At 37.8% G+C, this 16,638-nt stretch overlaps 1 protein-coding gene across 1 annotated transcript in view; it reads left to right on the forward strand.

Annotated features, from left to right (window-relative positions):
- eys (eyes shut homolog) overlaps positions 1-16,638 on the forward strand; it is a 137,955-nt gene that overhangs the window by 64,680 nt on the left and 56,637 nt on the right. Inside the window, exons 29-34 of the mRNA XM_028423552.1 lie at positions 6,724-6,895; positions 7,222-7,300; positions 7,688-7,887; positions 11,423-11,547; positions 12,132-12,256; positions 12,657-12,870. Of these exons, the coding sequence (XP_028279353.1) occupies positions 6,724-6,895; positions 7,222-7,300; positions 7,688-7,887; positions 11,423-11,547; positions 12,132-12,256; positions 12,657-12,870 (915 nt within the window). The remainder of the gene's footprint in view (positions 1-6,723; positions 6,896-7,221; positions 7,301-7,687; positions 7,888-11,422; positions 11,548-12,131; positions 12,257-12,656; positions 12,871-16,638) is intronic.

Here is a 16,638-nt window from a genome sequence, read left to right on the forward strand (position 1 = left end):
TGGACTTAATAAATTATTAAATAATATGCCCTTATATGTACCAAAAATAATTCATTTATAATGTATGACTTATTTATTCGCTTTCTTGTTCAGTTTTCCATTGTTTATTTTTTTAATTTATATATATTATATTATATAAATATTAAGTAACATTGCAGAACAGACTCAACAAAAGGGTTAACCTTACCTTTGCCTGTCTTTTGCGACATAAAGAAAGTGATCAGCCTCTGAAACCTCTGAAACGTCTCCCTTCTGTTTTTTTTAGTTTATGCAGATTCTTCTTCTTCTTTCAGTGACGTGTGCTGTGATACCCAAGTACTTAATGTTCCCATAACTCCAGCAGTCATCTGTGAGATCAGCATCCATTGCTTTCTCGAGCATGTGCACCCTGTGTGTCTGCTCCCTGACACAGTGGTTTCTCTTGAGTGGTAGATTACAGTAAAGGGGAGCGTCTCTTTCCGCATGATTTATTTTCCCGGACATATGTCTGTCTCCTCTTTACATGTCTCTGCTCATTATAACAATGTGGAGAACTGTCACTCTAAGGGTCAGTTTTTTTTCTTGCCGAAAAATTAGCATATAACAAGTGCTGTTATCTTGAAATGTTTCTTATGTGTCAACATGTTTGATAAGCCTTTAGTTACAGCTCATACCCAATTATGCATAATCATGGTTTATTTTTATATACAGTGTCATTTTGTTCTCCGTGTGTCATATTGACAAACACAGTAAGGTGTGCTTTATCTTTCACTGTAAGACAGCTTTGGCAGGTGCCTAGATCTCAGCTGTCAGGTGGTTATTTAGGACGTTTGGTTTAAAAGACTGCAATCCCAGTCATGTATTATTTAGCTGTACATAGGTGCTGTGCTGTGTACAGAGGTCAGAAGTCATTACAGTGACATGATGAATGGATAATTCTGTTTATATAAATCACAGTTTAAGCACACTGTTCGTCACCTTCTGTTTTCTCTTCTTCACCCATCATTAGTGAGCGTGTTCCCCTGAGTGATAGTACAGTGCAATCAGCACATTGTTGCAGTCTCCTCAGTCAGCACAATGTTGGTGATGATGATGCTGCTGCTCCGGCCCTGGCAGCGTTGTTTGCTGTTAAGGCTTCAGTAAATTCAATCTTGTTTTCCTCGGGTGAACTTGTTAAACAAAATGTGGTTGTTTTTTTTGTCCGTGACTCTCTCTGCAGGGGTCTGATGGCTTTTGAGGTTGTAGTGTACATTTCACATTCTGCTTGTGCAAACATGTATATTGAGTCTATAAACGTCCATTTTGAATCACTTATAATCAAGTGATTGCTGCTGTAGGACAGTATAGCTTAATACTTGAAGTATGTGATTCATGCTGACGGGTATATAAAGGATGTTTTCTGTCCTCTATGTGGCATAAGGCAACGTCACTTTGCATTACCGTATTTTTCCAGCCAAAAAATACCATCGCACCAGAGCGCACATAATGTGTATGGTATGCTAATAGCATACATTACAGCATTAGCATTACAAACATAATAGGTGTCCTTTAAGTAACGAATTAACAGTTATTCGGATAACTATAGCATAAAGTACATAACAAAAAACAGCTTTATCAAACTCTCCATCTCACTCCAAATCACTAAACCCATTGAATTCTTCTTTCTCGGTGTCGTTCTTAACGACTTCATTAACTCCAGAGGTAGACAAGTCTAGAGTGCCCTCTAGCGGCTGTCAGTGTGAAAATGTAAAATTATATCTTTTTTCATATATAAGTCGCATACCTAGCCAAAGGATGAAAAAAAACGTTTAATCCAAAAAATACGATAATTTAAATTGTACATTCAGTAGATGTTTGAGGTGTCAGCAGAGAATCCTGCGTGTGCCTGAATGCGAAGTGCAGCTTTTTCAACTAGCTGTAAACAAAGGACTGACTTGTCGACACCTAAAGTCTTTTGTAGTCAGTAAAGAAATGGATGATATAAAGGCACATACCACCATCTCATTGTCAGCGATGGAGAGAAATGTTTTGACCTTGTCAACAAACCTGAAAAAAGCTGTAAAAGCTGCTGTGAGGAGTCCGAGAGAAACAGACACGATGCAAAGCCTTTACTACTTTGAACTTACTACTATTAGTACTATTTAAGTTGCAAAATAAAGTAATGTGTGGTGTCATGTTTATTTTTTTGTGTGTGAAAGTGAATCTATCATCATAGTTTTATTGTATTGCGTATCACGCATCACGTATTTTTGTATCTTTAAGTTTACTTGGCTGTTTTAACCTAATAAGCAGTCGCTGCTTTCCTGGAGTGGAAGCGAGTTATCACTTTAGCACAAGAAAGGAATCGTTTTTTTACCTATTGTTATGGTTATGTGAGAAAATGATAGATTTTGTGTACATTTAAAGCAGTTTATTTATTCTTTTTCATGATAAAACACACTGGAGGCAATAAATAAATTCTGGCTCCTGTTGTCACTATGTTTGTTTACATCGGTCTCAGTGCACAGATGAAAAGCTAACCAAATGATTAACGATGGGTCAGTCATCATTTTTCATCTCCCGGTTCTTGAAAGTCTAAAAGAGATTTTAGAGGTAGTAAACATATATTTTGTTTACAACTTTAGGGAAAAACAGCTCTAAGAAAATCCCTCCATTAACCAGCACCCATTCACTTTAGGGTTACCTATGTGAAATCTAAACACTGGTATAATTAACACTTCTATAAGCATCATTGTTGTGTTTTTCCAACTTGAGTTTTGATGTGTTGGCAGGAGTAAGACTAATTTTGTCAGTTTGTGTTATCTGGTGTTTCCTTCACAGCTTGAACTCGCTCCGTCTCTGCTTCTGTGATCTCATTGCTATTTTTGTGCAGCATAAATAATCAACACTCACTAAAGCTGACTTGCTTAGTGACACTTTTTGTGTGTGTGTGTGTGATTGGCAGTGAAGATCTAAGTTCCTTTGGGGATAATGCATGTGTTTCAGTGAGTCAGCAGATTTGGTGCAGAGTGGGGTGTATGTTGGAGATAGACATGATAGTGTAGTCACAGCTGTAAGGATATACAGCACGTACAGTATGTGACACTTTTCTATTAGGTCAGAACTGCACTTCTGCACAGTCCTCTGGGGCTGTAGTATTGCTGCACACCACATCACCCAAATTACAAAAGAAAAGAATATCAGCTCTAAAGGTGTATGGTGCTGCACCTAAAAAGTGGACTTCTAATGGATGTGAATTATGTTTGGGTTTCTTACTGCAGTGCGACATTATATTAGAAGATTTCAGATATCATAACACCTTGTACTTCAAGAAACAAAACCTTTTTTTAAGCTGGTAGGAAGGAGAACCTGAGTCACATTTAAACATTGTACAGTGTGTTTACAGGATTATGCAAAGTGACACTGTTAGGAAATGTGGCTGTTCTGTACATTACATGCTGAGACAGAAAAAGATTAGTCCTGTTTTTCCACTTGCACACATTCTCAGAATGTCTTCTTGACTTTCTAAACAGCATAATGATGATCATTTGGCAGGTGGCTGCGTAAAGGTTTAAACCATATTCCAGACTTTCTGTGGCATCGATCTATCCTTATCTGCAAGAAACTTCTCTGCCATCTTGTTTGCTATTATGGTGTATTATCACCGAGGTTTTCTAGGGTTAGATAAATACAAATTAATTAAATGTTGATATAAAACCTACATTTATTGTATTGCCAACTAGTGTAGAAGAATTAAACCCAAAGACATTGTGGCTATAAAAAGAACTGTGGTTTACATCTGAGAAGGTGGAGCTTTGTTTGGCATTTAATTTGAATCATGACAGTTGCTGACAAGTTTATCAAAGAATTGATTAGCTGACAGAGGATTTCATCTCCAGTTCAGATATTTGTGAGTCAACATCTAAATACCCAAATATTTACTTCATATGGCACAATAGCCATCTGGCAATATAGGACCTTGTGGACCTAGTATGAGGAATTACTGCATGACATTTTTTTATACTTCTGTTTACGATGTTAGTGAGCCATTAGTTAATCACATAAGCCCTATTCATCCTGTGAAAAGTAATAACTGCTTATAATTTGATAGAAAACAAAGTTTAAAAACTTCAAAGAGAAAACAAGTCTGAGTCATTTCTGTTGATGCTGATAATTAAAGTTACTGCTGACATGAACCTGCATGACGTTTCTCTGTATCATGAGTGCCAAACAGAAGCATCGGGGATATGTTAAAGCCACTTTGATTGATGTGTTGCATAGGAAAAAAAACCCTTTTTATTAAAAATCCAAGGTGCGCTGTCAGTAACAAGGGAGTCATATGTGAGCAGGAGGTAACTTGGTCTAAGAAGAGAGAGGAGCTGCAGAGAGCCCAGAAATCCTTTAATGCAATGCACATAGCAGGCTGGTGTTTACCATCGCTGCCAGTCTGTGATCACTTTATATCAAAGGTTACTAAAGAGACCAGAGACGAAAACATGTCATACTGTTGAGGCAGCTTTATCTGGACAGTATGTTCACAATATTTTCCTTTTAAGGCTGCAGCCTTCTAACTACAAAGCGCATACTTTGCAATTTCTGAAGTGTAATATAAGTTTGTAGACTTATTTTGCAAGAATTACAAAAAAAGCCTGATATGGCAATTAGATAAAAAAGAAATGACATTTGATTCGTTCCTGGTACAAAGTAGTTTTCAAGGATGCGGTTAAAGTGTCCATATAGCATTCATTCTAACATGTAAATACACTAGCATCTAAGGAGAATTTAGTATTTCTTTTAACCTATTGTTAGAAAAAGTAACAACTTCGATGACTGGAATGTGTTGAAAGAAGCTGGAATAATTGAATCGGATAGAGAAAATATCTCATACACGACACTAAGTGTGGCCGTTCAGGGTAATCACTGGAACACTAAAGCTGCAAACGGCAGATTTTATGGCAGGAACAGTCATCTCACAACCTGTTGGTTAATCATTTTGCCTCCTCAGGCTGCGACTAGAGGACTGTTTGTTCATAAAAATCCTACTATTGATTGACTGAATCACCATGTTGTTATACATATTTATGTACAGTGGGATTGTTGTTGACTGAACTGAACTTTCTAGCTCATAGCTCAAACAAAGTGGAAAAATGGTGTCCAAAATCAGGAATGAATAAATAACATTAAGTCTACTGTTTCTTTACATGGATTTCATGTCTTGGATTGATATTGTATTACATTCCAACAGTGGTGGAGAAAGTACTAAAGCTTGGTACTCAAGTAAAAGTACAATTACCCAGCAAAATATATACTCAAGTAAAAGTAGAAATGCTACATCAACAATCCTACTTAAGTAAAAGTCTTACTTTTAAATGTACTTAAAGTATTAGAAGTAAAAGTACTCACACACCGGATATATATATGGTTTCCATTGTAAAGTATATCTGAACAGGTTAAAATAATCAAAGAAATCATCTTAAAATTAAAATGGACAACGTGTAGTTAATTTACATTATTAGTACAGAAATCTTTGAAATGTACCCAGAAGCAGCTATGGACAACAGGAAACAGGCATTCAGCATGTTTACTGTGTCAGTATTCCTGCTGTAGATTAATGTTATGATTAGTTAGTTAATCAGACATTATTGGATGGATTTGTTCTAGCAGACAGTAGCTAACTAGTTAGCTAACTGAGCCAGAGCACCGGCATCATGACGGAGGCTCATCATAGAAACCCAGCTGGCAGCGTGACACCACCTCCATGCAGCTCTGACCCCACATCAGTCCAGCACTGTGTTCATCAAATGTACCAAGTAACTACAAACATTGTAGAAATGTAGTGGAGTAGAAAGTACAGATAACAGCTGCAAAATGTAATGGAGTAAAAGTATAAAGTATGCACTATTATTTTTACTTAAGTAAAGTGTAAACACATAAAAAAATTACTTAAGTACAGTAACGTAATTTCCCCATTGTGGGACTAATAAAGGTATTCTTAATCTTAATCTTAACGAAGTACAAATACTTTCCACCACTGCATTCCAGTGTAACATAATCTCTCTTCACTTGGCTAAATGTCCAGTGTAGTCCCTTCAGGTTTTGATTCATCACTCATGGTTGACGTATATGTGGCTTGCTTTTTTTCTTTTAGCATGAAGGACAAATAGGATCTCGTTTTGAATGGATCGGATGTTCTCTACTGCAGCAAAGTGACCTGGATGTGAAACACATCCTTTAGATTGAAAATCCTGAATGATGCTGACGAAGCAGTTACCATAGTCAATGGGATATACAGTTTTGCAGATAATCATTACATCGCTCTACAAGACCATATAACCCAGATACAGTTACTGCTGAAGGAGAAATGTGTTGTCTTTATTCCAGATGATCTCCACTGTAGAACTTCATATTCAAAGAATTGCAGTGAACTGTTTATTCCTTCCAATTTATCAAATTAACTGTCAACACAGATGAGATTTATACCCTGGAGCATGTGCAATAAAAGTTTCAGGAGGATTATCAAAATTCAGCTTTTAAATGTCGACACTTTCTTTACTTTATAAGGTTAGAAGGGGTTAGGAAATAAAATTGATCCTAGACTTGACAGAAGAATCAAACCTGTTTTTCTAAATGTAAAGTCAATTGCCCATATCCCTAACAATTGCCCTGCAGCTACAGATCTCATTCTCTCTCAAAAGTTCTAAAAAGACCAGTTGTTCATAATAAGTGGCTGAATATGTAATGTCTTACTTGTGCCTTGTTTCCTAGGGCCGCGGTGTGAAGATAACGTCGATGAGTGCGTTTCCAACCCGTGCCAAAATAGTGGAAGATGTATTGATGCGCCTAATCGATACCGCTGCTTGTGTCCTAATGGCTTCATTGGGCTCCACTGTGAGACCAACATTGATGAATGCATGTCAGCACCTTGTCTTCATGGGAGGTACAGATTTTTCTCCGTCATTTAAGACAGAAACGCAGCAAATCGTGCAGCAATGGCTTGGAATTATGTTAAATTACACTCCTCGCCGGCACAGAGAGTGGAGACATATGTCATATGTAGGGGCTAATGTGATGCACTTACAGGTCCTGTCCTGGTGTTTTAAATTACAGTCATTAATTCTGTTCAAGGGGAATTACTAATTCATTCAAAAGATTACTGTAGCTCTCTAAGAATTCAGCATACAGCAGTAGAGCTAAATGCATGTAGTTTAACACAGTGGTATAACTGAGATGAATCAGCTCTGACTGTTGTTGTGGCCTCCTCAGCTGTGAGGATGGAGTATATTCCTACACCTGTCTCTGTGAACCTGGGTGGAGCGGCAGCAGATGTGAAACAAACAATGACGTAAGTTGAGCTTAATTAATAAGCACGCTGGTAGTGTGGAGAAATGTCAGGAGAATGTTGTAATCTTTGTGTGGCCTTTAGTTTCATTAGCTCTATTGACTTTTCTACATGATAAGTCAATTGAACTAGCAGGATCATGTAAGCATTGTACAAACTACCTGATTAAAAGAAATTGCTTAGTCTAATGCCTAATTGATTCAAACCGCAGCTTTTACACTGGACTCCTGAGATAAAACATTGACTTGCTTTGCAAGGTCTCTGCCAGCATTGTGGTTTAATATGCAACAGCATTTAAAATGTACATTTTTTAATATGTATTTTACTTAAACTATTTCTCTCAAATATTTTGAATTATTGTCGCCCATCTGAATGTCTCTTTATTTATAGGACTGTGCATGTAATCCCTGTTTGAACGGAGGCTCGTGTGTGGATCTCATTGATAAATACGCGTGCTTCTGTCAGGACGGGTACACAGGGAAAAGCTGTGAGCACGATATCGACGTCTGCAGAGAGGCCGCCTTTAATGTTTCGCTGTGCTTCAATGGAGCCACATGCCTTGATGGCGAAGGATCGAACTTCACATGCAGGTGAGTTATATACACTATATATTTTTTTATTTATGTTGAAACAACACTTGAGGAATCCCAGCTTCCCCCTGCTTTATCTGACCAAGTGGTAAACTCCTCCCATGAACTGCATTTGACCCGTTACAGCTTCAGAGTTCATAACGAGACATGACAGGCCAGGCTTTCTAGGCCAATTTACATGGGACTGTACAAAAGGATATACTTGACAGTGTGTTTACTGTAATCATCAGTGTGTCGGGTTAACTGGCTCACCATGTACTTCAAAGGCTACAGGGAGCATCATATATTAACTAGGGTAGATTAGTGCGAAGAGTTAAAAGAAAAAAAGTTTCTCTTACACGTGGCACAGCCGCTGTATGATGGAAGCTACAGTATCTTTACACACTTAATGTGAAGTCATGAAATGAATTCAAGACTCTAAATATGAAGTACTAGAACCTGGAGAAAACTAGGAGATACTCTATTAACAAATCATCTGGTAATAATTACTTGATAAGTATGTGTGTGTGGAACGGGCCACACCAGAGATTAGTTCCTGATTAATTCTAAACCAGATGCTAAAGCAGCCCACACAATTACCGCCTTATTCATTACTCACTCCTTATCTTTAGTTAGTCTTTCAGTGTACCCTCAGGTAATGATTCTGAGTTGTGACTTATGACTTAGTCATAGTTTTGTGAATGTTTACCAGTCTACACTACAGCTTCACATCATTTTTGTGCTCACGTTAACTCAAAATCACTAAAAAGCATCTGCTGTGTTTTCTCTGTGGCAGATGATCATATTATAAATAATATAAGCTCTGTAATATATATTGTTTTGATGATGCCAGTACTTGTATTTTCTTTCCCATTTCCTTGTTGCTGAGTTACAATTTTCTCAGACATTTATAGCTGTTTGTGATTGTTTCATGAAATTATGCTGTTACTCCATATTCTAAACTCAAATTCAACAAATCAGCATCTGGTTTATAGAACACTGCTCACTATGGATCTTGCATGATAATGTATTTTTACTCGGTTTACGTGTGGAAACATAATAACTCACACGTATACAAAAATGCAGTAACACTGCTGCAGTGCATGCACTTATATACAGTAGCAGTCTCCAGGACGGCTGCAAGAGAGTCATTACTTTTTAATTGTTGCCATGCTGTCCCTTGAGCGATGAGGTGTATCTGAATACAAGGTGTATGTGGTAAGAGTGTGCCGATTTGACACAGCAGTTCCCTGTGTGCCTTGCAGTTAATTACGTTGTCTAACCTTGTGTACTGATGTGACGCTGCATGCTCAGTGTCATGATTTATGTGTGACGATGACTACCACAGCTCCAAACAGGCTGCCACTCGTTACACTGTTGTTTATCCATGCACTCAAACGCCTGCACAGCAATTTACATTATTTTACATGCTTCCTTCATTTAAGCCCTTGTTTGTGTAAACATTACAAGGATATCACATGTTTAGAATGCACAGATACGTGTGTACACTGAGTTACTGTTTATGCACACGTTGTCTATAGCTAATAATGTTCGTTACTGTCCTCTTGGCCAACTTTCAAAAATGATTTTCATGTGTCAAAACTAATAAAAAAATGTTCAAGTCATGCAATGTTATATCTGAAGTGTTGTGCACACACACTTTTCATTGCATGTTGCTTTAAACTTTCACTACCTATAAACAGCTTAACAAACGTGGATGTTAACCGTTGGCTGTACAACTGCAAAGTGGTAATTCTATTTATTTAACACAAACAAAAGATCAAAGTAAACAACAATACATTACAGCCAATGTATTGATCACCCGAGTACGAGTGGGAGGAAGTAAAATACTTATTTAATCCCACCCTTGTTTTAACATTACATCAAGCCCCCTTTCCAACAAAGATTATTTTCATTTTTACACACAATATATATATATATATATATGTGTGTGTGTGTAATCAGACAAACAAATCATAATAAATAAACTGCTGTTCTTTGATACACCTCAAAACAATTATTTCTTTATAACTGATTATAACTGATTGTTTTATCTCATAGTCCAGTCTAGTCCAGATTTTACCCCACAGACACACAAAGGCTGCTCTTTGTTGTCCTTACATGTTTAGTTTTAAAATGGTATGACTGGTGAATTTAGTATAGTTTTATATTTATTGCCCCAGACTCTAAAATACCTATAATTGTTGATACTTTGTTATATATATATATTTTATATGAGCCTTCCAATTGAGTTTCTGATCTACAATGACCCCTAAAAAGTTATTTTCCTTTACTCTTTCGATGACAGTGCCCATTATGTTGACCTTTATTTCTTTATTTTCCAAACATCATTATTGTTGTTTTGTTTGAATTTATTATTTTTGATCAAACCATGTTTTTAACTTCGTTCTAGTTTAAAAAGCCATGCAGGGTTTAGTGCATCTGCATATTTTTTTCCCACTTGAATAAAGAGGAGTAGGGTTAGAAGCGGTAGTGCAGTAATGGCAAATCACCTCAAATATAATAGTTAATTGACCAAAGTACCCCTGCCATACATGAAATACAGCGGTGCAGCAAAGTGTTATTTTACCTGCTTGTTATGTGTGAAGTGGTTCGAGTGGTACGTCAATTGCACACCTGTTCATATGAAGCTGCCTCCTTTCTGTCTGTGATGGTGATCATCCAAGAGGTCGTGCATGCAAACCTTTTGCCTGTTTTTTGATGTTATAGTGGTTGTGTTCTAACTTTCCAAAGTAATTCAACCCTTAAAAATGGAGGTTTTTCTTTTTTCTAATAGTATGAACATGAGTTTCTAGTTGTGTTTACTGAAACATAAAATGAGTGTGTGAGTTCCTGCTTTGAGATCTGCCCCCTTTATTTAGCTTTTGCCTCTCGTCTGTGGTCGTGTTTTTCCAAATATGTATTTATTGTGTAAGAGCAGAGGCAGCTGTGAATTGGGATTCCATGCAACTCAGCCGACCTTGGGCTTCCCTGGCCTCAGGTAGCTTTGATGCATGATCAACCTTGTTGTCCATGTGGAAAATGACTTCTTCTCAGCAAATCTGCAGAATCGAGTGATACCTCTTTGCTTGAAGTGTGGCATTCACTGTGTAAAACATCCAGTCAGACAATTACCACATCTAAATATTCTTCACTTTGTACACCTCGGGGGGTCTAATTCACTGTGGAGGCTTTAGTTTAAATAAGGTCTAAAATGTTGTGTTTATTATGTTTAACATTTTAGTATTGTTAGGTCAGCCACATTTCACACATAAACCAGCAGCCAATAAAGATGTGTGTAGTTTTTTTCAATACTGTGTATAGTGCATCTTGCACTTACTTTACATAATTGATAACTGTTTAAGTGAACCTGCACTTTGTCCTTTATGTGGAATGAAAACTGACAACTGGAAGAAAAAAAAAAGTTGCAGTACTTTTTTGATAACTAATAATGAAAAGAAGCAGTTCAGGGATACAACATGTCAAAGCCACGAGGAGGTAGTGACAGCACTGTGAGACAGCCTCGCAGATTTTAAAGCATGATATGTTTTCTTAGCTGTCCACCAGGTTTCATGGGGGATTTCTGTGAAGTGGATGTTAACGAATGTTGCTCAGCTCCCTGCCACAACGGTGCCATTTGCCAAGATCTTATTAATAGCTACGTCTGCCACTGCAGGTCAGGTGAGTCGCTCAGGTGTCATGTGAGTTCTCAATTTGCTTTGAAATACCAAAATAAAGCATTATTTTTCCTTCCAAAGACCTGTTAGAGATAACCTTTGTAGCTCCTGAGCAGGATTACTAAAACACAGCCTGGATGGTGCGACGTTTTCTGACATAAACAAGAAGGCTTCAGACGTTTTCTGTGCTGTCCCAGATGCAGTAGGGTACAGTTTAAACATATGTAAAGCATCTTAATACTTATGGAGCACCCATATTGGATTGAAAGTGTTGCTAAAGGTTACCATAATGCCTACATAGTTTCTGTGTCTCAAAGCCATTCAAAAGTCATCCACTTTTCTCCAGGGAGAAATTTGTAGTCATACAGTACTAAAAAAGACAGTGATAAAAAGACGATAGCGCCTCGCCTCATTAAAATGTATGTGGCATCTTACTCTTTAGTGAAAGCCTTTTCTTGTCTGTGTATGTGTGCGAACCCAAAAAGAAGCAAATCAATGTAAGAGAATCTGATTGATATTCACTTCAGAGGGTGGAAGTGGGAGAGCCTGGGCTCACCACGGCACTCTGTGGGCTTTTGTTCCTGGCAGGTTGGACAGGCCTTCACTGTGAGGATGACATTAATGAGTGCCTTCCACAGCCCTGCAACCAGGGGATATGCATTCAGAATGATCCAGGCTATGGCTACACCTGTTTCTGTCGTCCTGGATTTGTGGTGAGGCGCTCCACCTTCTATCTCCCATATCCATCTTTTTTTGATTATTAACCTTTACCCTCCTGCAGCCTCATATCTGGAATGCTTTCATGGTTATAATTACCTGTTTATTAATACCTTTTTTATTGTTTATCATCTAACAGTTCACTTCCCCCGCTCCCTCCCCTTCTTTATATTCTGCACTTTTATGGCATTTGAACTACTTGCATCGCAAGAAAGTTATATTCAGAAATATAAAATTCTTGTTTTTCTCTTTTTTATATATATAAAAAGCCTTGTTTTTCTTACATAATGTCACTGTAATTTATTATTCAAGCTGTAAACATTGTACTCCGTTTAGCATTTCAACGCTAAAAGAGTTGCACGACACATCTCAAGGCTGTCTGTTTTACATACACAGGGGAGAAACTGTGAGCACAACTATGATGATTGCCTGCTGAATCCATGTCCAGAAGCATTTTCTTGTGTAGATGGCATCAACAAGGTCAGCTGCCTGCCTCCTGTTACGGATCCTGTTCCCTTGGCGACTGCAGTCAAGAACATCACTCGCGGCTCCACACCCAGAGCGCCGGCTCCAACACTCAGCCCATCACCAACAGCTGAGCAAGCCACAGGTACAGACCATGCTGTGCATGCTCAGAATACATGCAGTGATCTCAAGTGTGTGGACGAAAGATTTCATGCTAAACTTCCTGCATTTCAGAGTGAAATTTGTTCTGGCTCACTATATATAATTAACAGCTTGCAATAAAATATTCACACTATAAACTTAAGATCTGACGTCTTTGGATAGTTGTGACCAAAAAGTTAATATATGCAAAAGGGATGAGCAGAAACATTTACTCTATTATCATAAATCCTAACAAGGACTATAGATTACACAGGGTCTAAGTGGAGGAGCTTATACAAGGCTTTCTCTTCTTTAGAGAGAACTCCCTTGTCGTCGGCTCACAAACATCTGGTTAAAACATACATTTCATCCTCTGGATGTGAACGGAGTCTACCTAACTCCTGGTGGAGTATGAGTGCTGAGAAAGTGGATGGATGATCGCCTCCATTAAGAAATACTGAGGATGTTTGATAAATATTATCTTGAAGCACAAAAAAAAATGCAAGAATATGTATGTATTCCTCACACCTCATTTATTCACTGTTGGGAACCACAACTTTTATCTCGGACCACCTAGCTTCATCTTAACTAATTACAAAAAAACAGCAAAATATAATATAAATAATAATAATATATATAAAATATGCATTTAAAACAACCACCCGACAATGCTTTTTTATTTCAGCAACTCGTCACAGAAGCATATTTGGCTGATTGTGCAACTTTTGATTTAACATGCAGGACTTTTCTACTTTTTTAAAGCTAAATTGTGCAGTTCTCCGTCCACTGGCGTGCAGACGCTGTATCTTTATGCTCTCTATGCATTTTACTTAATTGTGAAAGACATGTGATCAGCTTCAAAGGCTGCGTGCTTTGAAAAAGTTTCAGCATTTCTTCAGTTCATCGACTTGTGTGTGTATTTCTAGGATACATCAACATACTTTTTATGTACTTTTTTCTTTTCATGAAAGAATTTCAGTTTAATATCATTATATTTAAATGCTGCACAGCACACTCTGGGATCTCAATGATACAGCAGCACAAATACGGCAATGTATCGAATTAAATGAACACTTATCCATCAAATCTTAAACGCCCATTACTATGCTATTACTTTCATTAACATTATGTCTTTAAGAAAGTGACACTAAATTACTGAAACTGTTAAAGCATTACAGCAGTTAATTTATTCTAATGGTGGTCGAGGGATTTTTTTTTTCTTATGACAAATTTCAAACCTATCCTTGCTTCGTCCTTCCCACCAAAGATTTTTTGCTGCACATGCTTTGCCAGATTTGGATGAGAGGAGACTCCAACTGGGCTGGCACTCCAAATGTGATTTTGGAGCCTTTTGGAACATAGCAGGCGGTGATATATTAGGTTTGATTTAGAGACTGTCATAGTTTGAGCAGCTGCAGATAGAAAAAAAAAATCCTGTTAAAGTTGTACGTTTCCTGCTGAAGTGCATTTTCTGTTTTTATTTGGAACAGTGATTTCAAATAGTAATAAGTTCAATCATGATTTGTGGTTATATCCTTTAACACACTTAAATGATGGACACAGAGCACAATATGTTATACATTACTGGTTCTGGGTTCAGTCATCTATGTGAGAGGAGGAATTCGGACGGCTGGGTAGATTGTTACTCCTTGACAGATGAGGTCTGTCTACCTTTGAAACTGTTCACAGAACTGTAAAACAGACCTATTGAACACAGACGAGCTTGAACCAATTCAGTGCGACACTCAGAAAATCACAGCGGGGCCGACGATAATGGAGTCTTCCCCACTGCACCTGATCCAACAGCCCTCATCTGGTGCACCAGTTTTGAAAGGGTTAAACATACACAAAGGAAGGAAAGAAAGAAGTATACACTGAAATAATCTTTTTTTTACTCTTTTACACATAAGTGCATAATCAAAGTAAATAAGTTTTAAAGTAAGGGGACCCAGAAACTCGAGTTTATCTTAACTAGGTCACCATCTAAACACATGCAGTGCCCTTGGTGCTGCTTGAAATAGACTCAGACAGTGCTCCTTTAAACCTAAGACTGCTCCACAACCTTTGAAATATATCAAGTCAATGGGAATTTGAACATGGAGGGGATAGCTAATATGGTACACTGACAGTAGAGGATACCTCATTTTTTCTACTACAGAGCATAGTGAGTGTATTATATAGTGTATTTTATCATCAATCCAGTTTAGAAGAGGACAACAAAATATAAACATTACATCTGTTCATTATTATTATTGTTGTTATTGTTATTAGTATTTTCTGTACATGCAGTGTTGAGCTGCACAATATTTTGCTCCACTTCGTGAGAGCTGATGAGGATCTAGAAAGGACATTGCTGGTGGAGGGAAGCTTACTGCGGCTAAGCCACGATTTGCTTGACTTTCCTTGGAGTGATCGCCACAGCACAGGTGAAGCTGTTATCTTCGGCTGCCACGTGTAGCCCAAAATGAAATTACCTAAGCCCCTCAAAAATCAACTTGATGAGTAAGAAGTTGCAGCAGTGCCTTCTCCAGAGGGGGGTGGGGTGGGGGGCGGGGGTGTGTGTGTGGGGGGGGGGGGGGGGGGCAGTCACCTGGTTAACCTTCATCTTTAACATGCTGCCATCATTTGTTGTGTGTGCAGCGCTCATTTGTGTTTGTTTATAATTGAGGTGACAGGACCTGATAAGAGTGCCTGTAACTGTTCTGAAATCTTCAGTTACACAACTTTGCTCATGAGTCATAATGACAGTCACAAGATGTGCAGAGTTATGAATATTCATGAGAAGAAAAAAAATGCTCAGTGAGATGAAAATAACTCTTGCATCTAAATTTGCCAGCTGCAGTTTATGGCCTTTGTGCTGCTGTACAGTAGCTGTCAGTGCAATGCAGCGGTGTGATTGTAATTGGTGTATTTTTAAAATCACACAACAGATTACAAAAATATTTAATTTAATTTAATTTTAATTTATTTCTGAGTATCTCAGCAGTATAATATTGTTGAACTAAATATTACATTGCATAGCTTAAAATACAAGAAATGTTTCTTCCAATTTTGTAAGTACGGAATGACCTTTTAGCCCTTCCCCCAGGGCTCTGAAATTGCAAAGGTCCAATAATGGTCCTCAGCAGTATTTTATCTCTGTCCTGTGACAAGTTCAATCAGTCAGTCTATTACCTTACCCAATAAATCAGGGACAAAACAGGACTTACATCCTTTATAAAAAAAGTGGGACATTGAGTCTATATCAATTAGATCTCACAGTTCAAAGTCTTTCCTCCTATTAATTGATCTTAAGTTCATATTACCCCAAATATATTTATCTAGCGGTTTAACCTATTCGACATCCTCCTACTGTACAGCCTGTGGTGCAAGGCTGTGCTCCACCTTTCTGTGTTGCATTAAATATGACTCATATCAATTTCCTCACCTCTTTTTATGGTCATGTATTAAGACTGGCCCTAATTAAGTCTGTTCTGAAAGATTTATATCAAGGAATATTCGCAGGGAGGTGATTTTTGGATGGAGTACAGAGTACTGACAAACTCTCTGGTCAGCGTTATATTCACAGTATAAAAATAATATGGTGCATAACAGGATATTTAAATGTGGGGGGAAAAAATGTAAGTTGGAGTTTAGATTGTAGATTTAGTCCAACTAGTAACTTGAGGCGTGTGGATGAAAATGTGAAAATGTAAGTTAGTGGTAAAAACAGGAGACCTTTGAAGGGGAGTCTGAAGCTAGCTGCTAATGAGGCATGATACTGCCTCCTGGC

This window comes from Parambassis ranga, chromosome 15, assembly GCF_900634625.1.
Source record: "Parambassis ranga chromosome 15, fParRan2.1, whole genome shotgun sequence".
NCBI classification, from domain to species: Eukaryota; Metazoa; Chordata; class Actinopteri; family Ambassidae; genus Parambassis; species Parambassis ranga.